Source organism: Epinephelus lanceolatus, chromosome 5 (assembly GCF_041903045.1).
Source record: "Epinephelus lanceolatus isolate andai-2023 chromosome 5, ASM4190304v1, whole genome shotgun sequence".
NCBI lineage: Eukaryota > Metazoa > Chordata > Actinopteri > Perciformes > Serranidae > Epinephelus > Epinephelus lanceolatus.
The window spans coordinates 14,869,561-14,892,353 of NC_135738.1; the positions used below are offsets into that span (position 1 = coordinate 14,869,561).

The following is a 22,793-nucleotide window of genomic DNA, read 5'->3' on the forward strand; positions in this document are numbered from 1 at the left end:
TCCAAGCCCTCCTCCACTGTGATTGAAGGGCTGGGTAGAACGTGACAGTGACAAGCACAGCGTTTTACCCGTAGACTGTATAAGGTAATGGACCTAGCTACTGTGACGTCAGCGATTGGTTTGTGGAATCCTGTTTTGAAGCCCCAAGTCCAGCATTTCAGCTGTCACTGTCTTGGTTTTTTGGAGCCAGAAGTGACCATGTTTAGACGAGAGGTTGGAGCTGGTAAATAACGAGGAGTGGATCTGACTCATGGACTGTCAGCAACACACGTCAGACAGTCCGTCATTCAAGCGGCCCCGCCCTTAACGTAGGGGTATATGGGGACTGATTCACTTCTGGATCCAGTCTCATGTTGCCATAAGAGGAATTGCAGTTTTTGGCACTTCCACATTGGCTTAATTTTTCAGCCCCAGAGGTTGCAGCTTGGTTTCACCTAAAGATGTACATTTTTCAACCCCTCGGTGACCAGAAGGAAAAAAAAGCCTAATGTACAGTGCTCAGTGCAGAATAGATGTTCAGCACCTTGTCACACAGCTGGTGTTTGTAGTGTGGTGTAAATACTCTATGCTCCCACTGCAAAGATTTTAATAATTAGCTGGCCTCAGGGGAAAAAAAAAGCTTTGGTGAGCACAGCCCATGAGACAGTTGGTCAGGCCAAACAAGCAATTTTAGGAACTCATTGTCATTTTGACCTTTTTTCAAAGTTTTCTGACATTTCATGGACCAAACTATTAATCCATTTATTTAAAAAAAAAGAAATCAGCAGATGAACTGATAATGAAAACGATCTTTAGTTGCAGCCCTCGTTGTGGGTGTGGGCAGCATTTTTCATATCCAGCAACAGTCTTGGCTCTCAGATGCATATCTGTGAGTGAGTCGAGTTGATTAGTGAGCTTGTGTATGCATGCCTGCCCCTACAACTGTTTGTGTGTATTAGCAACCGTCTGGATGTGGCAGCGATGTCGGAGAAGCCATTGGCTCCTGAAAGTAGCTCTTCTCCGCCAGGCCAGGCCGTTTAATCAGGTTCCCCACATCCGCCAGCTGTGTCCACACAGCAAACAGCCACTCTGTCCCGCTGGAGAGCTGCAGCATCCAGCTGGGTGTGGGGGAGGCCAGTTAGCATTGGGAGATTAGCCCAAGCTGCTGCTGCCCAGACACAGAGAGGTTGCGTTTGTGTGTTTGTTTGAGAGACAAACAGAGATTGAGAGATTACAAGAGACACTGAGGTCGGCTCCTGAGAAAGGTATGAAAAGTGTCCTAGTGAGTTTGTCTGTGTATATCCCCTGCACACATGCACAATAAAATGGATAGTTTGTGTATGTGTGTGTGTGGTGTGTGTGTGCTTGTGGTTTTGCGTTCTTGCTGCTCAAGTGTCCAGCTGGCAGAGGGGAGATAGCAGGAGCCTTGAAAATGGTGACGGAGGGGTAAACAGACACACATACACAGCCTATCAGTCCTAATGAGGAACAGCGCTGTGCCTAAAAGGATGGTGCGGGTGTGTGCGGGTTACACTCGCACCCCTGACTCGTGGTCATATATCAAAACGGACAAACATACACAAGAGGAAAGACACATGTAGACACACAAGAGAGACACAAGCACACAGGCGTGAGAACTAGGACACACACTCACGGTCTAATAGGAGAGCACAGTGTGATTCACACACTTCTTGGGTCACGGGCCAACTTTAAAGGTGTTAGCATATTTAGGCCAGAGCAGCTGGATCCCAGTGAAATGGACCTGGCCCATCAATCCCCCGCCTGGTGCCCCGAATACAATGGCCAGGCTGGCTGCTTTGGTGAGCATGGTTCTCCCAGTCAGTCAAATTGAAATAAATGAACTGCCAACCCTGACGGCGGGGTAATTGTTCATATGGAAATTGGATTGCCGTCGTCACAACAGCCTCCCGTCGCAACCCGTGAAACAATTTCACTGTGTGGATGGGACAAGAGCGTTTGCATGTCAAAAAAAAAAGACGAGATGGGAGACATGCAGAGAAAGAAAGAGTTCTCTACATTCTCCCACTTCATGTTTCATCTTTAACAATGCCGCTTGTTCCTGACTATCCTTCCCTGCACGGCGGCGGGAAAATAAAGAACGAGGATCCGCCCCTCATTTCCGGCTCCTTGTATGGTTCCTAACCCACGTTGTCATGTTGTCTTGTACACACTTTATCAGGGCTTTTCAGCACCCGACACATAGCGAGAGACATGGCACGATTCACTTTAGAGCATTAACCCCTCGCTCACCTCTTCTACCCCCCCTTCCCATCTCTCTGCCCAGCCCAGAGGCCTCTAGGGACATGCAAGTAATTTAATAGCAGTTCACTTTTATCAGCGTATAACACTGAAAGCGGCTTCAATGTGAAGACACCCCCCACATCAATGTCAGACCCTGGCATCTGTCAAAGCCAGCTCTCCGATAAAGAAAGTGCTGAATATGAATGATCGCAGTATGGGGTGATATCCTATTATGTTTTCGGGGTAGGGTGTCTGTTTTTTTATTTATTATATCAGTTTCCTTTCCATATCTGTTTTAATGAGTGAGAGGAGCACTCATGCTGGTTCAAAACTTGCCAGGTCAGCAGTTGCGGTAGTGTTTGTGATCTAATCATTACACACCCCCACACACTCTTGTTTTCCCCCTTTCTCTTTCCTGATCTCTTGCTCCCTCGCGCAGGCACGTTCGTAGACTTTCTCCCGGCGGGTGTTGTGCTAGAAAGGGGGGATGAGGGTGTAGTCTGGTGAGAGGATTGGCCGAGGGGCACGCCGACTGCCATGCTGGGTTTTAGTGCCCTTGTGTCAAAGAAACACAGCGTGGCACTTTGAGAAGAAGAGTGTCTCTGTGTGGTCGGAGTGGGATTACCTTGTCAGCACTTCAAACTGTGCTGGTGCACATATCGGTGCGTGCACATGTATCTCTAAGCCCGTGAAAATGTGTGTGTTTGTGCGCACACCTGCCATTTTTCAATTATCTTTCATTTTCCTCTGCTGAGAGCTTCTTTTTCCTGTCCAGACATGTCCTAACTTGTCGAGGGAGGGTGAAAGAGATGGCACTATAGTTGTCATTAAAAAAAGAGGAGTGTGTGCATGTGTGTAATGACCAACAAGCCAACAAAGTGACACACCTTCATGTGCTATTTTCAAGCCTGAGCATGCAGTACCTCAGCACTTCTTCTCTCTATTTTCCCCTCAACAATGGAAACAAACTAGCGGTGGAAATTAGGAATCACTTTGCTGAATCAAATTGTGTCTGTCAAGTTTATTCACTTAGCGGTGGCATCACTGTTCATAACGTTCTTCAGTGTGTTGCTGTTGGATTCAGTTCAGCAGCTTGCTAAAGTAGACCAATACAGACACTGTCTGTAATATTTATAATGACAGTATTCTAATATATCTACTAAAATAACATAAACATATCAGAGTTTGTCAGGGATATAAGAATAAAGTCTTTATTTCAAAAAGATATTTTAGACTGGTCTGTAGTGTAGGGCCAGTCTGAACTTTGCTCTTAGATTAGTCTGATGATAATTAGACAGTTTCACTAAAATAAAGACTGTCTTATCTTTAAGTTAGCCTAAAAAGTTATTTTTTATTGCTATTTTATCCAGAATTCATAGCAGATTAGTCCTACATTAGTCAAGAAGTAGACAGATTTGTGCAACAGATGAATTTCAGTGTTTATCTGAAGTCTGAATATTTGTTGGTTAAAGGGACAGTTCATCCCCAAATTATTTTTTCCCTCTTACCCGTAGTGCTATTTATCAGTCTAGATTGTTTTGGTGTGAGTTGCCAAATGTTGGAGATATTGGCCGTAGAGATGTCTGACTTCTCTCCAATGAAATGGACCTAGATGGCACTCGGCTTGTGGTGGTCAAAGTGCCAACAAAGTACATTCGAAAAACCCAACCTCAGTGTCTCTTTCCAGAAATCATGACCATCTTAGTCAAGATAATCCGCAATCCTTGTTGTAAGCAGTTTTATGTCGGAGGTATTTTATTTCTACTGACCTACACCCTCAATGGTGTCAGTGTACAGACAGAAGCGCTCATCTACTCATGGACAAGAGGCTCGTGCTCATTACAGCGCAAGTTGAGTGGTGCTAGGTGAGCTAGCAGTAGATGCACGCTTCTTTCTGTACTGTGATACAGTTGGCAGGTGTAGTTTAGTAGAGAGAAAATAGTCCCTACACAAAACTGCTCCCAACAAGGTCTGTGGATTATCTTCAGTAACTGGGTTATGATTTCTGGAAAGAGACATTGCTGTTGATTTTCTGATGTATTTTTGGCACTTGGAGCTGCACAAGCTGAGTGCCATTTGGTTCTATCATACTGGAGAGAAGGCATACATCTCTACGGCTGATATCTCCAACACTCATCTAGACTGATAAAAAGTACTACAGGTAAGAAGAAAAATATGTATTTTTGATTTTGGAGTAAAAACTCATTTAGGTGGTCTTTTAAAACATTTTGACAAGGAAGTAATGTACTGTGTAAAAGTGCTTACAGTCAGCATTTTCTTTTTCTTGCTAGGATGGCGAAGGCATGACCTGCCTTACTCTGCCTTACTCTGCCTCTGACTGGCTGACCCTGCCATTCTTACCCTAACCAGTCTCACTCATCTTGCCTAAACCTAACCAGTCCAACCATTGAAGGTAAGGAGTACCAGCCAGGAGTCAGGAGAGTAGGGTGGGTCATGCCTTTGCCATCCTAGGAAAACACCCATACGTGAGGGGAGCTCCACTTCAAAAAGCGCTGATTCGGTCAGTGCGGATTAGGATTCAGTATAGTCGGTTCATCTTAATGATTCTGTGTAAACATTTGTCCTTTTCCTGTAACTACAAAGTGAAAAATATGTCGAGGCATTAGCTGAGATTTCGAAAAATCGGGCAGTTTTAATTCATCACTTGTGTCTTTCACAGGATCACATTTTTCAGATGTGCCAGCTTCATTAGCACATGATGTGTTTCATTATTATTTATCCCAAGCCATTGGAGGCTTCATTAGCTGCAGGCTGATGCAGCACGCAGCCTCTAAATTTAGCAGCTTTTATTTATTCAGAATAGCCACGCGTTGGTATGGTATGCCCACTTGCCATGTTCTCTCACAGCAGCTTAGAGACATGTTGAGAAAAGAGAGGTGGGCTGGTCTGTGGAGAAATGGGCCTCATTCCACCTGTGTCACCCCCACCAGACGTCTGCCTCTCCTCAGCTCTTTGAAGCCTCTTTAATTCCAGCGTTCAGGATTAAGCCCATGAAAAAAGGATGAAAAGTGATAGAGCGACAGAAGGAGACATCCTAGGAGAGAACAGCCTCCTTTGAAATATGTTAAGAATTTCGTTTGCGCTGACCCACAATGCAGCATCTGAGGGAAATTTGTGTGACACTTTTTTTTTTTTTTTTTTTTTCTCCTGATCGAGGGCTGGCTATAGGATTTGCATGAGTAGGAAAAAGGACTCTTTGAAGTCATGGTTGTAAGTGGAAACTGGAGTTTTCTGAAACCTAAATGAGCGCCCCGAGACATTGTCCTTGCATTGTGCATTACAGAGTGAGAAAGTTGCTTTGTCACAGCATGTTTGATTGGAAGTCAAAGGAATCAAGTAATTTTCTGTCGCAGAAACCATTGACATAATCCACCTTTTGTGGAGTCTCTCTGTGCGGTCTGCATCATGGCCAGCGAATTGATAGAAATATGGATATTGCAGTTTTTTGGCAGACAGCACACAATGGAGGTTCATTCAGAGAGGCAGTCATGCTTCAATTACTGTCCATATTTACAATCATACCCAATATTTAGACAGTATGGTCTTCCTTGTTGTGTACAAAAACAGGAAAAAAATCCCTCGCTAGTATTAAGCAAACAGCTGTTGTTTAATTTCAGACATTTTATAGATGCACAGATCTACTGTAGGTTTAATTGGTATTTACAGGAGCTGCCTGATGAAGCTGCAAAACACTAGATTTCCATGCTAGGTGTTTCCACAAACAAAGAATAAAAGCACAGTAAAGGTCATGTGGCATGTCAGACTACCTGAACCTGTCCAGTCAAAACTGTTTAACCATAAACAAACTGTCAAATGGCAGCTTGTGAGGAAACACAGTTCGGCTGTTGGAGCATACTAAAGTTAACTGACAAACTGAGAGGTAATGATGATCTGCATCTGCATCAACATTCATCATTTGTATTTTGAAGGGCTCTCAAGTGGGGATAACTTTCTGCAAATAAGACGACATTCAATGACAGCAGTGGCAGATGGGTTTTTTTACATGCTAAAAAGCAGGGCTCAAGACTAACGGTGTCCAGTTGTCTCAGAGAAAAAAGAAAAGTGTTTGGGATAGACACAGACCTTCCCCAGGACAGTAAACTCACTATTATGGCGTCTAGTTAATGTTGGCTGTTAGCAGGTAGCAGCTGGTGACCAAAACTAACAGCTCACTGAGGTTTCATTGAGTTACATAATTATGCGTTCACGCTCCATTCAGTAAAAAACTAGAATTGCGTGAAGGTAAATTACAACATTCTCATAATGTGTTCAAATGTAGTCTTGTAAAATTCAGTTTTTGGAGAGAAAAAAAAAAATTCAACAGGAGAAATTTGTTGATGTTTTTACAGCAATGTAAAATAGATATTAGAGAGGCAATTCTGAGTTATTATACATAGCAAAAAGGCTTTTTTTTCCCAAGCAGTTTTGAAAAAAAAAATTGTTTTATATTTGAAAGAAGGTTACATTTAAGCCCCGTTTCCACCAAACACTTTTGGTATGGTTCCTTTGGGACTAAAAGTAACCCTTCAGACATGGTAACTAGACCCTAGTTCCACTGCAAACAGTACTCCTTCATGTGGGCGGGGTTGTTGTCGCTCACTGCTCCATCCAGCACTCACTGTATTTCCTCATCACCAGTGACACAGATAGAAGTCTGCACCTTGTTTATCGTCCACAGAACGAGGCAGCAAAACATCCTTTCATTTTATAGTTACAGTCTAATAAAATTCCAGGGTATGAACAGTGGTTACATGAGCCTCAAAACCAGCCACAGCTCAGCCCTGAGCAGAGTGACCGTCCGCTATTGACCAATCAACAGACTGCAGTGTTCACAGCTCCACCTTTTAGTACCAGATCTGTGTGCTAGGTACCCCAACAGAGGGGGCAGGGGGGCAAAAATGGGGAGGGTATGGAACAGTTCCATTGGTACCATCCACAACGTTTGACAGTGGAAACAGAAAAAAAAAAGCGTGCCTAACTGAACTGTACCATAATGGTTGGTGGAAACAGGGCTTAAAAAACTGAATTTGTGCTCACTCAGAGATAGTGTAATGAATGGCTGAGTGAGATTTTTATTGTTTTTACAAAATGTTATAAAAAGGTAGAGAAAAAAAGGAATAGAAACAGAATACAAACACACAAAAATAAGTATTTAAATAAATAAAAAGGTCCAGGTCACCCTGTCTCTCAAAAGCTATTCATCCCTGTGACATAGTCAGTGATTCAATCTCTCATCTTGTCGTTGACATGTAAACACTGTCCATTTCTCCCATTTCTCTCGACATTGCTCCTCTGGAGTCCTTTTCCTGTGAGTTAACAGTTCCATATCATGTATTTCATCCACAATTTTCAGCCATTCATCTTGTGTTAGTGGTTCTGCCTTATACCATCTCTTCGTGATGGCCTTTTTACAGGCTGCCAACAAGATTTTCAGGAGGTATCTGTCTTCTCTTAACACAGTTCTGTCTGCCATACAATACCATGCATGATTTAGGTAAAGCATAACCCAACATTTTAATAATAACCATGAACATTTACCCAAAATTGTACAATTTTAGGACAGAGGCAGAATACATGAGTATGATCCACATTTATTGCCCCACATCTTCTCCGACAAAGTGAGAAAAACAGATGTAGGAAGACAATTTAAAAGAAGATAACAATAAAAAAAATTTAAATGATGAAGGTGGTGGAAGGCAGTATATAAGACGTGGGTCAGTGTTGCTGATGCCTTACAGTTCCCACCTTCAGTGCGCATTTGAAGTGTCAAATAATGATGACCGAAAATGACACGTCAGTTATTACAAGAAGTGCATTCAAGCGTTTCACTTTATTGTGTCTGAAATTGATTTTTCTGCGATTTTTGTCGTTCATGCCTTCAGTGAAAAGCCATCTGCATTCTAGCTCCAGCGTCTGACATGTTGTTACAGAAAGGCAGCCCTGCCCCAAATACGCCCTAAGTAAGGCTTTGTGAAGCTCACTTCTACAGAGCAAACTTTATTACTCTGAGATTGCCTCACAGAGGTGTTCATTTAAGTCCATAATCATTTTTAAGGCCATTTTTTTTTCCTCAGTCTCTCTGTGAACATTTTTGCAATTTTCCACCACTCTTTGTCAGTGCAGCTTCACTGTGTTTATTTATGTTGTCAACATTTTGAGGCTGTGAGAGGGTTTTGCAGTTTATGCAGTTTTGTGACGCTTCCTTGAAAACTCCAACATAAAAGTGAGTTATTGTGGCACCTCTTAAAGCTGGCACATGTTTGTAATTGTCATTCAATGTCGCCAGCGGATCTGTCTTTGCAATTGAAGTTTTGTTACTTTAGGGCCTGAAATTGTTGTGCACATGACGTTCTTTTTATTTCGTCCACTCCCTGTTGTGTGCATGCAAACTCAAATTATGATTATTCTTTGTCTGCTCCTCTTAGTTAAATCTTGACGAGATGCTGACTATCCCTCCCTCTTAATTAAAGCTTTAAAAACCACCTGCACACATTTCTGTCCTGAATAAGCACAGACAGAGATTTTATTGCACCATTTCAATTTTAATTGAAATATTTAAGGCTATGAATTGAAAAGGGCACGATACATTTATGGAGTGAAATTGGTTTGCGGGGGGGAGATGGACTGAGGCAGTAAATGGGAAGAAAAATAAAATCATCAAATCGAGTAGTGGGCACTTAAATGCTAATGGGAGTTGCCAGTGAAATTAACAGGTTCCCCCCTGGGTAAATGTCTAATCAGTGGTCTCCCTACTTAGTCCAGTGAGGGAAGGCAGGTTAACATAATAAAACACAGCTTTGGTAAGCGACCCCCTGGAAGTTTCATCAGGGGCTTTCAGTTTGACAAATGTGCCTGTGAACTTGACTGGCAAGGTGGAATAAGCAGAATACGATTCGAGCTGGAACACGCATGCAAACATAGGCCCACATTTTCTGTGTGGGCAATCACTGCTTCAAAGCCACCTGCAGCTCCATATTTACCACAGCCTGGGCAAACAGCAGCAAGCGAGGACTCCACAGGCACCTGCTGTTAGCCGGTACATGATGCTGTCTGTATTTTACAGGGATATTGTGTGATCATGTTTCCCGAGACAAAACAGTGTACTTCCTGAGCACATAGTGCTGGAGGTGTTGTTGAAGAGAAAAAAAAAGCAATGTGCAAATGAAGTTGGCATGGATCCAAGGTTTTTAAATAGGATTTTATTGTGTTATGGTTTGAGATCTAGCTCTCGGCCTTAATCTTTCTTTACCCCCACACAGAGCAGTTTTTGTTTTTTCACCAGCGATCATTTCTGATATTAAGTCAGTTAAATCCGAAATAACACGGCCTTTATAGAACTGGAGCAGGAAGTTGAGTCACACACAAACAGCTGCACTACACAATGTTAGCTCAAGGCATAGCTTACTTCCTATGTACAACTCCTGATGGGGCGGTGCAGCCAAGTTACATACAGTATGGGTAGTTTTGGTTTTTGCATGCCAGTTTTAAAGATTTGGCTCTGACATTTCTGTAGCAGAAATGAGAATTTATTTTCTGGTGCTTAAAGAATAAAATATAGATTTATATGTAAAAGTTAAACACTCAGAACAACACAGAATTCAACGGAATCGCAGTTATAAATAATGACAGTTCCTCTACTGTGAACCATTATCATGGGAACTTCTTTATACCAAAGAAATGGTCCCAAAGTATATAATATTATGTTGAATATAAAGATGGACGACAGGTCTGCATGTCCTCCCATTGTTCAAAAATGAAGCCAAGTATTCTGGATAAAGGCGCTGCTGTCTCGTGCTAGTGAAGCCAGAGTTTGCACAGTAGTGATCGGGGAGTGGAGGCTCTGTATTGAGGTCCCACCCTAATACCTGTCCGAATTAGTGCCATTGGTTTGACAGAATCACAAACACATGATTGACAAACACAGCTGTCAAACATGATGTCATACCTCCTTTTTATAGCATCAAATAACTAATTAAAACCAACCTTATAAGAAAAAGTAATGCTTGAACACACAACACTATTTAAAACTATCGTTGGGAAAAAATGTGTTTGACGAGTACTCAGTTTTTTTTTCTTTTGTTCAACCCATTTCTCATCCACTAAAATGGAGGGGGCGGGATTTATGAGCTATTCTGCGGCGTTCTGGATGTTCTTTTGGGAGAGCTGTCTTGTCGGTCTTTATATACAGCCCATGGTTTAGACAAACAAAATTTAATTCAAGTCAATTGGTTTGGGCTGGCTTTAGAAATGTCAGAGATAGACATCTCAGATCCTTGCCAAATAAAATCAAATTATCTGCATGGGTAGATACGCCGAAGGCTAAAGGGTAATTAAGAAAACAAGATATTTTGTTGTAAATTCAGCAAACCTACCCTTTCAGAAGAATACTTATACATGTTTGGAAATACACTTATTCACTTTCTCACTGAGAGTTAGATGAGGAGATCAATACCACTCCCATATCTGCACGGTAGATGTGAAGCTGGAGCTGGGAGATGATAAGCTTAGCTTAATTTAGCAGAAAGTCTGTAGGCAGTGGGAAAAAAGAAGTCTGCCTCCATCCAAAGGTAAAAACATCTGCCTCTAAAGCTCACTAATTACCATGTTATATCTCTCTTGTTAGAATCTGTATAAAAATCAAAGTGGAGAAGCGATAAACGCCCCCTGACTCAAGTTTCTCATGTAACTCTCTGCAAGAAAGCTAATAAGGGTGTTTCCCAAAATGGTAAGGTATTCCTTACAAACCCTCATGATTGAGCCGTCTGACTGCTCCACATGAACATCAGATTGCCTGTGTGTGTGTGTGTGTGTGTGTGTGTTGAGTGTGTGTTTAGTGTTGTATGTTAACCACATACCTACTCTATACTGCAGTCTTGCGTTGCTGATACTTAATGTACATTAACGTGTGCATTTAACTTCATTAATAATGAAACACCTCTCCCTTTCTTTTCTCCCCAGAGATGGCAAGCTGGGTCTCCCTCCTCCTCTTTCTCTTCTGCCGGTCAGTCTCACGAGCCCAGGAGGAGAGCAGCACCATCCTGGAGTTCACTTCTGATACCCTCATCAACAATGTGGTCCAGGACCCCCAGACCGGTCGCATCTACCTGGGGGCAATCAACACTGTCTATCAGCTGGGATCGAATCTCAAGCTGCAGGCTCGTGCTGAAACAGGCCCCAGAGAGGATGCTCGGACCTGTACGCCTCCTGCCTCTGCCTGCCAGGACACAGTGCTAATGCCCAACCTCAACAAGCTCCTGCTGGTCCATCCATCCAACGGTTCGCTCATAGTCTGCGGCAGCCGCTACCGAGGCATCTGCTCCCTCCTCAACCTGACCAATGTGGAGCAACAGCTGTATTACAGTGACAGTAAAGGAGAGAGGACTTACGTGGCTAGCATAGAAGATAGCGTGAACGTGGTGGGCGTCATGTCCACCTACTCAAAAGAAAGGCAAACCTTCAATGTTTTTCTTGTTGGGAAGGGCTACGGAAGCCTGGACAGTGCGAAACTCATCAGCACACGAATCCTTCAGGACTTCCGTGACTGGGTCGTGTTTGAGAACATCATTGAGGCATCCGCAGTACAGACGACACCGTTTGTTCCCAAGTACCTGCATGACTTCCGCCTTGCCTTCAAAGAGGATGGTTTTATTTATTTCCTATTTTCGAGGACACTCGATGGTACAGATATTAAAAACCTGACCTTTGTGTCTCGACTTTGCGAAGAAGACCAACATTACTACTCCCACACGGAGCTCCAGTTAAGCTGCGGCCATGAAAACCGATACAACAAAGTCAAGGCTGCATATGTGGCCTCTCCAGGAAAGGAGCTTGCGGGGATCATGACTGAATCAGGTTTGTATGGGAACGTTGTCCCCTGGAGCAAAGTTCTGTTCATGGTGGCGAGTCCAGACGAAGACATCAGTGAATCCGCTCTTTGCATGTACCCACTCAACTCCATCAATGAGCGGCTGGTGGACATCATCAGCGCCTGCTACAGTGACTCTGGGAAAATTTCTGGGGTTCCTGCTGTGGGCATCCCCTATTCATCCAAAACTGATGAATTCTGCACATCCAACCTTCCGGTAAGTGCTTCTTCTTCTTCTTCTTCTTCTTCTTCTTCTTCTTCTTCTTCTTCTAACAGGTGATTAAAGATTTAAAAAATTAGTTAGGGAAAACTACCGAAACCCTGAAAGGCGAGGTGAGAAGATATTTTATGCTGGCAATGTTGGCCAAGACCTAGGTTTATCTCCTATCTAGATATCATCACTTGCAAACAAGATATTATCTCCAACGTGTGATGTTATCTTAAAGGGAAATTTCAGTTTATTTCAACCTGTCTCCTATTGTCCTAAATTTGTTTCAAGTAACTAGTGACATAAAAATAATAGTTAGCATGTTAGCCATTAGCCTAGATACAGCTGGGGCGCATAGTAGCGTCAGACCTGTTAAAACGTAAGTGACAGGACATACTTCAAGTGCAACGTTAGTCCACTAAACAAGCTTTTTTCCCACAAAGACCGCCTCATATCCTTAGGATAAATGTCAGAGAACATATAGAAAACAACATGTAAACGTGTTGTCTTACCTTACTGGTGTGCTGGCATGTTTGTTTACATTTAGCTCTGTTTTCCAAAGCGCGGACGAAATATCACGAGAACAAGCAGCGATCTCATACTGTGCCTGAAATCTCGTGAGCTCTAGATAAACCCCAGCTAGATACTACTCCAGGTGGAGGTGTCTCGTCCTCGGTCACATCCAGACCTTGAAAATAAGGCTGCAACTGGTCCCATTCCTTGCAACAGAGGCATTCCTCTTCTATGGGCATTGGGGCACAACATTCACAGGTACACCACCAATCTCCAGAGCTACGCAGCCTTGCAGCAGCCATTCCTCCTCTCTCGTCCTCTACCTGTTGCGCCTCTCTCTCTCTCTCTCTCCTCCGTTCTTCAATTTCACAAAGCTCTTCGTCAGTGTATTCTGGCTCAAATAAATAAGGGCGGCCATCAAACTCTGCAAAATCAAATTCCTCCACAAAGTCGAAGTCTGGCAAAAAGTCAGCCATTATTCTATAAATCTTTCATAAAATAAATGAATGAACTTTTCAGGCTACTGTCCGGTTCTGCCTTCCAGCTGTTGCTGCTTGTTCTCACGAGATTTCAGGCACGGTATGAGATCGTTGCTTGTTCTCGCGATATTTCGGCTGCGCTTTGGAAAGCAGAGCTAAATGTAAACAAACATGGCACCACACCGGTAAGATAAGACAACACATTTACATGTTGTTTTCTATATGTTCTCTGACATTTATCCTAATGATATGAGGCAGTCTTTGTGGAAAAAAAGCTCGTTTAGTGGACTAACTTTGCACTTGAAGTATGCCCTGTCACTTACGTTTTAACAGGTCTGATGCTACTATGCGCCCCGGCTGTATCTAGGCTAATGGCTAACATGCTAACTATTATTTTTATGTCACTAGTCACTTGAAACAAATTTAGGACGATAGGAGACAGGTTGAAATAAACTGAAATTTCCCTTTAAGATGAACTTCAAAGCTTAATAAGGCTGTTTTGAGGTGAAAAAGCCGAGCAGACTGAAGCACTTAGAGCATTGGTGATACAAAGGGTATTGAAAGTTCAGCCAAATGCAGGGTAAACAAAAGTTTTTCCTTTTCAGTTACCTAGAAATATCCAATTTAAGAGAGAGGCAGCGAATGATTCAAACCACAAACAGCTGTTTCTACTAGGCCCTCCCATCTTGAATCGTTCATTTCATCATCTATTCTCTATTATCTCCTATTTCCTACGTAGGAGGTAACATCCCGTACGCAGGATATCATATCTCATACGTAGGGTTTTGACTAATTTGGCACAAAGATTTTTTTCACCTTGCCTTTCAGGGCTTCCGTAAATAAGAGATCCAAGTGGAATATGTTTTGAAGAATTCCCTTTGCAGTAATCAATAATGCATAGATATGTCACTGTTTACTTTAATGTCTCAGTGTTTACTTTATTCTGCACACCCTTTTATACAGTACTGTTTAAAGCTCTTGGTCTGTCTCACACACCTTCCTTCCTTCCATGTCTCTGTTCCCTATTCCCTGGAGTCCTCCACAATAATACCATATAGCGATGGTGGGCAAATCACCATCATCTTTCATAGCTGATATCAAAACTGTATGATTTTTCAACAATGCAAATACAAAGCACATGTAAATTAGAATAGATATGACTTTGTCACGTCTAATATTTTTCCCACATAAATTCAAACACAATTTTAATCACATAGCTGTAGCCTATTTAAACAGTACATTCCTTCAGCCATGAATGAAGTAGGCCACCGTTAATCATGTGCGGATATCCTATCAATTAAATCTCTCACACTGCAACACAAAACATACATTTGCATATATGAGTCATTTCTTGCCAGATGAGTATTTAAGGCAGAATGAGTAGGATTTTCCTAAAAAACGATGTGTAAACTCCAAAACTACAAAAACTAATCCCTCTTAATCATCACATATGACCCTCCAGAAGTGTGTGGTGGTGTATTTATCTGCAGAGACCCTACCTTCTGCCTGTGTTTTCTAAGATGTTTCTGGGTGCCAACCTTTGGGTAGTGGTGTGTTGCCCTCCCTCAGCCAATAGCAGTGCACAGGGTGTGAGGGTGCGACTCTATACAAACATAGCGACCAGGTGCCAGATCGTAAGCAGCCATCCAGGATGAGCCATTAAGCCAGGGGCAATGGGCCAGCTTTTAATGTTTACAAACCTCAACTGACAAATCCTACTCATTCTGCCTTTAACATAAGCTGCTGTAACTCTCCAGGGTTCCCCCAGTCATGGAAAACCTGGAAAAGTCATGTATCAGTACCTCATGCTTGAAAGCCAGTGTCAGACTGATACACTGTTTAGTGTTTGTATGACTATGCCTGTAGTTTGAAGTATTTGAAGTGAATATGGACATAACCAACCATAAGATTAAATTGAAAATGATTACTATTTTTTTATACAATATTTAACATTTTGAATAAGGTATACAGTTCTGTTCATGTAATACGTTGTGAATGGTCTCGGAAATTTTATCATGGGTCCTTGAGAAGTCATGGGAAAGTTTTAAATTCTGTCCATGAAAATGTTTGGAAACCCATAACATTTTATTCTTGCGTTTAAAAAAGAAATGGCCTAGCGAAACATATCGATAACATGTCTACTTGCACTTCTACCACACCTGTACAACGCTGGCCTTTAAAGAACAATGGTTGACAACATTATTGTTGATCCCCACCATGACTCTTATTTAGCACAGCACCTGCAAGTCTGCTAAGGGCTTTGATTCCCTCTCATATCCTTTGGATTGAAGGATTCAGTGTGTCATTGTCTGTTTGTTCTTCCTTTGCTTTTACAGAAAGATACATTGAAATCCAACAAGTGCGGTGGTGACTTTCTGCCTTCCCCTCTGGCCAGCAAGCCGGACTTTGCCTTGAAGGCAAAAGCGGAATGGACCAGGTCGGGCCTTCTGACCGCTGTGGCTGTCGCTGTGGAGAATGATCACACCATCGCCTTCTTGGGGAACACGCAGGGGGAGGTCTTCAAGGTAGAGTTGTTGCTCTTTTCTGCTTGGCTCTTTTTTTGTTCCTTTAGTCGACCTGAGAGAAGCAGGATTGGGGAATTACAGACGTCATGTCTGACAGTGTTTTGTTCTCTCTCAGGTGCACATGACCAGAGAACCATACATGTACGGTAAGGCTCCTGGCGACACCATGGGAGAGAAGGTCAACAAGAACCTTTTCTTTGACCTCAGTCAAAGCCATCTCTACATTACCACAGAGAAAAAGGTGTGTATGTCAGGGACCTTTTGTAATGCATATCATACATAAATAACATGTGTCTATACATGAGGCATTCAGGCACAGCACTGTGTGTGGGTTACTTGCGTTTTGGCAGCAATAAAATCACTGTTGTCATTTAAAACAGAAGAATGTTGCCTTAAAGCCTAAAAAAAGATGCTTTGGGTCGCAGTAAGGTCCATAAAGAGTTAAATGCCAGTACACTGCCTGTGTAGACAGCTGTAGTGATCTCAGTGTCCTTGAAGAGAGTATTATCATACTGTCTGACTACCTTTTACCAAAAGGATGTGATGTATTTCCCTCTGTCTTGCAAGTGAGAGTTGAAAATATATATTTTATAGAGAGTACAGCTGGATGACTCTAGTTTTAATACATCGAAGTGTAAATGACTTGCTCGGTATATCAAAAGCCAAATAACTGTCAATGACAACTGTAAAGTCATGATATGACAAATATGTTTTTGACTGCAAGTCTGCTGTATATTGTACAGGGAAGAATCAGTGAGGGAGGGAGTGCCTAGATCGTGTAAAAATATTCCATTACAAGTAGAAGTTTGCATTGAATGGTACATAAGTATCATCAGAAAATGTCCTTAGAAGCCAAAAGTGAGAGTAGTCAAGCAGAATTTTACCTTTTAGAATGTGAACTTGTTATGTATGTTACATTACTGGACTGTTAGTGCAGATGCATCAACAGGAAAGAAGCAGTTTAATGTTGTAGGTGGTTGAAGTGGAGGCAAGTTTACAAATGTAACATGCTCTTGGCTTCTTAAACCTATAACACTATATCATATTTTTCCATGTGTATTCATTCTGTTCGAACACAGCATTTCAGCACAGCTGCAGAAGTTCAGGCTACTCTAATATTATTAGTATTAAACTATGTGTAGATTTAGATTCCAGTGGTGGCTGAGTAGGATTGTTTCTGACCGGTGTGATCCAAATATTTCTATGAACTCCAGAGTGCTACCAAGCACAAAAGTCAAAATTTACTGAAAAAGGATAGATGTAATAATTTCCAAAATTAACAGCATATTTTTATCTAACGAAATATTCTAATTCAGTCTATATATGTTGGTGTTTAGCCTTTCATAAACAATATATTCACTGCTGTCAAAAAACAGTTTGCTTGCTGCACACAAGGGAGGTATATACCTGTATTACATCAAAGACACACCGAGCAGCAATGAAGTGCAGCTAAACACAAAAATGGCATTTTTCTGCAGTCAGGAGGTGTGTTCATGTGTTTCAGGTGGGAAGAAATTCTTTGTAACACAGATCAACATTTCACAAGAGTCACAGGACTCTCTTTACTGATTGACTGTGGGTATTGTCTGGCTGCAAATTGCTGCTAAAAGTTAAACCAGTGGTTCCCAACTGGTGGATCGCAGTCCAAAAGTGGGTTGTGGTTACATTCTGAATGGGCCACAAGTGACTCACAAACATAACGAGTTTGTAAAAAACACTTCATTTTGAAGTACAGTGAACTTCCGGCATTGAGCTTTTTTTTTTTCTTTTTTTTTTTGAAGTGCCATTTCCTGCTGTAGAGTGAGTGACTAACAGACAGCCACTTGACAGACAGCAAACTAGCTGGACTTCATGGCTAAACACAAGTATGATGCTGAATATATTAAACTGTGTGGACCTTGAAGTAATGACTAAGAAGAAATTTGGACCCTGAGGCTGGGCCAGTTGGGAACCACTGAGTCAAACTATCCCCGACTTTTAGTTTGGCCGCACTTCGCCTTAGAATCAAACAGCTGCAGCTTGGAGTGGCCGCCACAGCTTTCTACAGCCGTGCCATGGCAGCTTGCCGCAGGCTACATTCATTTTAAATGATGAATCACTTTATTCAGATTGAGGATTTTGTTCGATTAATTTTGAAGGTGATGTGATTTTTAGGGTGATGATGTCATATAATATGACGACAGACACTCAAAGCTTCATTTGAAAACCTCAATAGCAGAAGCTTTGAATGTAAAAAAATTACATTCGGTACAGCCCTACATATTTCATAACATGATTGCACCATATGTAACATGATAATAGGACTAAATTGCAATTTGATTTCCCTTCATTGAGTCTATTTGAATCACTGAACAACTTAGGAATGGGTTTCAGCAGTCTGGAATGAGGCTAGATCATGTTAGAGAACCGCTGAAATCCTGCCTACTTTCTCACACCTGATCAGTCTGGCTTTAGATGCTGTTAGATGATCCATCAAGCACTTTAGGTGAAGCACACCGACGCCTTAAATTAGCATCACATAGAAGCACTTGAGCACATGTAAAGTGAATGTACTCAGTTACTTTCCACCACTGCATGCAATAAATAGTTAGCACATAGACAGAGGGCATTGTTTTAGTAATTGAGCATGGGGAGCAGACATGAGAGACCATGTGGTGTGACAGGACGGGTATTACTCTGACTCGGCACACCTGCAACAACCCGAGGAGCGTCTCTAGCCGTAGTTTAAATGCCTCATATTTTGTGCAGTGTCTCCCCTAAGGTGCTCTGTTTGATCATATTTCATGCCGTAATGCTCCAGATCACCAAGGTGCCGGTGCAGACGTGCCTCGAACAGAAAGACTGCCAATCATGCGTGGAACTGAGGGACCCTTACTGTGGCTGGTGTGTCCTGGAGGGCAGGTGAGGATCACACACACACACACACACACACACACACACACTTCTAAATGCATGCACACAGCGACAGACTAGCACAAACACCCACACATGCAATTCCATCTGTAAAACACAGCGGGGTATTTGTTCAGTGTTTTATTGCAGACACTTTTAGTACCCCTCGGTGTTTATATTCCATCTCCTGTTGTCCGTGCAGCCGTAAGGAATTAAAGCTGTTTGTCAGCCTCATGCAGTGAAGACAGTCTGTGCAATTTACTCTCATCAACCTATATTTATCAGGGTCTGGAGGGTAGAAGGGGCAGTATGTATCATGTATTTTACAGAGATCTGATCACGGAAGAGAAAGCAGAAGAAAAACATTTCTGTCTCTCTTGAAGTTGTTGATAGTCTTATTTAGAAACACTGCATACACTTTGCTTGGCTCTAAAGCTGCAACAGTGAGCAGATTAATCAATTGTTCGATTGGAAATTAATCAGCAACGATTTTGATCATATTTTCAGTCATTGTTCAAACTAAACATTTGATGATTCCAGAGATAAGATAGAACTTTATTTATACCAAGGGAAACAGCATGTTGATTGTGATTTTTCTGCTGTTTTTTGTAGTGATCTGAATATCTCTGGATTCAGGGCTTGTTAGTCAGATAAAGCAAGACAATCAAGATGACAAAAACTCAAGCTCTAGGACACTGTGATGGACATTTCTCTTCTGATGTTTCATTGACAAGATGATTAATTAATGAAGGAATGAATCATCAGATTAAATGTCCAGTATGTAGGATTTAGGGACATTCATGGTCAGGTGCTCAATAATATTCATAACTATGTTTTCATTAGCCTGTAATGGTCTGAAAATAAGAATTGCTGCGTCGTCGTTACTTTATGGTGTGTTCACACTGAATGTGATGCGAGCATTTGGCACAGCAAGATTGGCAAGATTACATACAAAGTCAATGCAAAGACAGGACTTGAATGACTCAAAGATACGTAGTCGACCTAATGCTCGTATTCACACGAGCTGACAGTTTTCAACTTGCGTGAGAAATTTGTATGATGCTGTGTCACGAAAACCTGTCAGTGTTGACATCTAGTTGAGACTCTCCTGTTACCGTGATGGAGGACAAAGATTTTGGCCATCTGTGTGCACCTGGAGCTCTACCTCTCAATGAGTAGTCATGTCCACAGAGACAGGTCAAAAATGGAGAGGACTTGGAGATTAGTCGGGGAAGTCATAAAACTACCTTGCAAGTTCTGAAAAAATTTGAGTTGCTGATTAGCAAAATGCTGTGTAATTTAAGTTGGTCTCTTATTGTAAAAAGTGAACAGCGGAAGGAGTAAATCGGTAATGTGCAGCTTGACAGTATGAAAAATAAGAGTTTTGCCATCTTGGTTTATGGTGGGTCAGAGCACGGAGCCTCCGTGTTTACCATGTTCACATCACTTTATTATAACTAATGTATCGGTTGCACTTTACTGCAAACCATGTTAGCCATTAGCTTTCTTCCCCAGTTAGCAAGTACAACTATTAGCACAGGTGTGAGGGGTGAATATTCGCCAGTTGTAAAATACTCCAAAAGATTTCTCCAGTGGCATGAAAGGCAATGTGATAATTAGCTTAGCTTTCAGTGTGAATACACCTCTACAATGAGCTGTGTATATCCACATACAGAGCTGATCCTCTTCCACAGAGTCTGCCATGTTGTTCTACAGTAGCCCAGAGCGAACAAATCTAACACTGGTTCTTGATAGAGCCACTCATATTTTCATCTTCTCGATTTATTGTGTCAACCACCACAGTTCTCCACACGCAGAAGAAGTTTCAGTCCTGCAACCTCACCCCTAGATGCAGCTAAAACTTTTACACTGGACCTTTAATAGATGATAAAAATAATCCTTAGTTGCAGCTGTACTTAACTTGTTTGCTATGTCCTCTTCACTTCTACTGTACATCTTGTAAACAACTTGATTAATATTATTTTCCACAGAAAAGTGGTGCTAAATTATATTGAGTGCTCCTGTTTGTTCTCACATCATTAAGACGTGTCTGTGTTACACTGGGTACATTTACATGTTCACTAATATTCCACTGTTATTGTGAATATGGCAGTATTATGAATTATATATGGTCATGTTAACAGCGTATTCTGTTTTGAAAGTCAGAATTAGGCGTTTTTTTTTTAACTTGAGCATTTTCCAATCAAGACAAGTGTGATATGCTGGTACTATTCAGGTGTAGGAGCATTCTTTGGACATGTATATTCAGAGTATGCGCCTCATTTTACCACAGTTTGTGACACACAGCCTGTTGCCCGTTTACAGCATGCTCTGTCTGTTGTCATGGATTCCTTGTACACAAATTAACTCGCCAAGAATTTGCAGGGCTGGAGTACAGATGCATGCCCAAAAGAAAAGCCTACATTCATCGTCAGAAAAAGAAATACCCTGACTTTGAAATGTTATGAAAAGACTGGGATATCAGCAGGTTTTTGGAAATACGCAAATATATCCAAAGGCTGTGCTCGCACAGTCAAGCAAGCCCGCCGATGGTGGGAAACATTGAAAAAACTGCTAATTTGATGCAAAGACACAAAATGACAAGCGGCTCCAGCTGTTCCACTTTTCCACATTTTGCATGGTAATCAGAAAAATTGAACATAGTAATTGTAGTCCCTTTTTTTAGTATACATTTAATTTTGAATTGTGTTTTACCCAATTGATGACAGAGAGCTGGATTCTAAAGTTGTGTTGTTATTATATATATGATGTATTCTATTTTCCTACATCTCCTGTGCAATATAGTATAAATATGAAAGTGTGTCACTTTATGTTTTTTTTATCAAATCATACTGCTCAGTGTCAAATGTTGAGATAACATTTTAAGGGCTGCAATAAAAAAGAATAATAACCACACAAGCCTTAAGTGGCGTCCTTAAACTGATGCTTTTTCTTAATCTAAAACATATTTCACATATTACACACTGCAAACCAGATACCAAGGAGGGCGTTTTGTGTTTTTCGTGTCTATATAAAACTTAATCTTAAAAGATCTGCACAGACCCTCCTTGAAGTCACTTGGGCATGAGGTTGTTATTGACAGAAGCTCATTGAAAATCTGTTAGAGTCCATAGGCTTTGTTTTTTCTGAGGCCTTGTAAAAGTGTTTAGGGGTTGTGGAGCAGAGGCTGATGGGAGTTGTTCATCCTTCGTCTGAAGGTGTACCAGGAGGTCTGATTGCCGACGGGCGGAGGAGAAGAATGGCTGGCTGTGGAGCCCTAGGCAGCAGTGTGTCAAGATCGTCTCCCTCTATCCCCCGAACCTTTCCTGTAAAAAGACTCAGAAGGTACAGCACTGCTTCTTTTCTCGCCGTCTCTCCCTTTTGTTCTCTGCGTCTCTCTCTGTCTCTTTCTCTCTGCACAACACAACCCCTCGCACATGCACGTCACACAAACATGCACAGCCTGAGTAATAAACTGTTTCCATTGTGAATCAGAGACCCTGGGCTCTAGGTCTTCCTGCCTCCGTATCGATCGATCCAGAAAACTCCAAACTAGCTTATTATAACCGACCTGGTTGATTGTGCTCACGGCTTGAAGATGGAGAGCCTCTCTCTCTCTCTCAAGTTTTTTTTTTCCCATTTCTGACTACTTCTCTGTCCCTCTCTCTCTGACTCACTCTTGTATATCCACCAACAGCAATCAATCAATCTCCAAGGCTGTAAAAGGAAACAGTTTCTGTATTGTAACTTTGCAGTTAGACAGATAAGTTTGAATGATGTACTAAGCAGAGAAATTTAATATGACGTGATATTTCTAAGAGGTGATATGCAGTAACCATTTTGTGAAAAATCCTTTACATATTATTTTGTTTTCAGGTTAAGATCAACATCCCCTCCCTTCCTGCAATCGGGCCGTCTGATCGTCTGCTCTGCTCCATCGAGACTTTTAAGAGTGTTGGCACCATGTCTGACTCCGGTCAGGTCTCCTGCGATCTACCCAGCCCTTCAAGTATACCGCACACACCTGAGGGCCAAGGTATTGCTTTTAT

The 22,793-nt window shown here is 41.8% G+C and overlaps 1 protein-coding gene across 3 annotated transcripts in view; it reads left to right on the forward strand.

Moving 5' to 3' along the window:
- plxnb2b (plexin b2b) overlaps positions 1 to 22,793 on the forward strand; it is a 175,848-nt gene that overhangs the window by 88,154 nt on the left and 64,901 nt on the right. For 2 of the 3 annotated variants that reach the window (XM_033634929.2, XM_078167745.1), the window contains 6 exons: positions 11,221 to 12,344; positions 15,664 to 15,852; positions 15,968 to 16,093; positions 18,653 to 18,753; positions 21,963 to 22,089; positions 22,621 to 22,780. In XM_033634929.2, coding sequence (XP_033490820.2) covers positions 11,223 to 12,344; positions 15,664 to 15,852; positions 15,968 to 16,093; positions 18,653 to 18,753; positions 21,963 to 22,089; positions 22,621 to 22,780 — 1,825 coding nt within the window. In that variant the 5' untranslated portion in view covers positions 11,221 to 11,222. Of the gene's footprint in view, positions 1 to 4,532; positions 4,655 to 11,220; positions 12,345 to 15,663; positions 15,853 to 15,967; positions 16,094 to 18,652; positions 18,754 to 21,962; positions 22,090 to 22,620; positions 22,781 to 22,793 lie in introns of all 3 variants that reach the window. The other variant, XM_078167744.1, reaches the window with a different exon arrangement.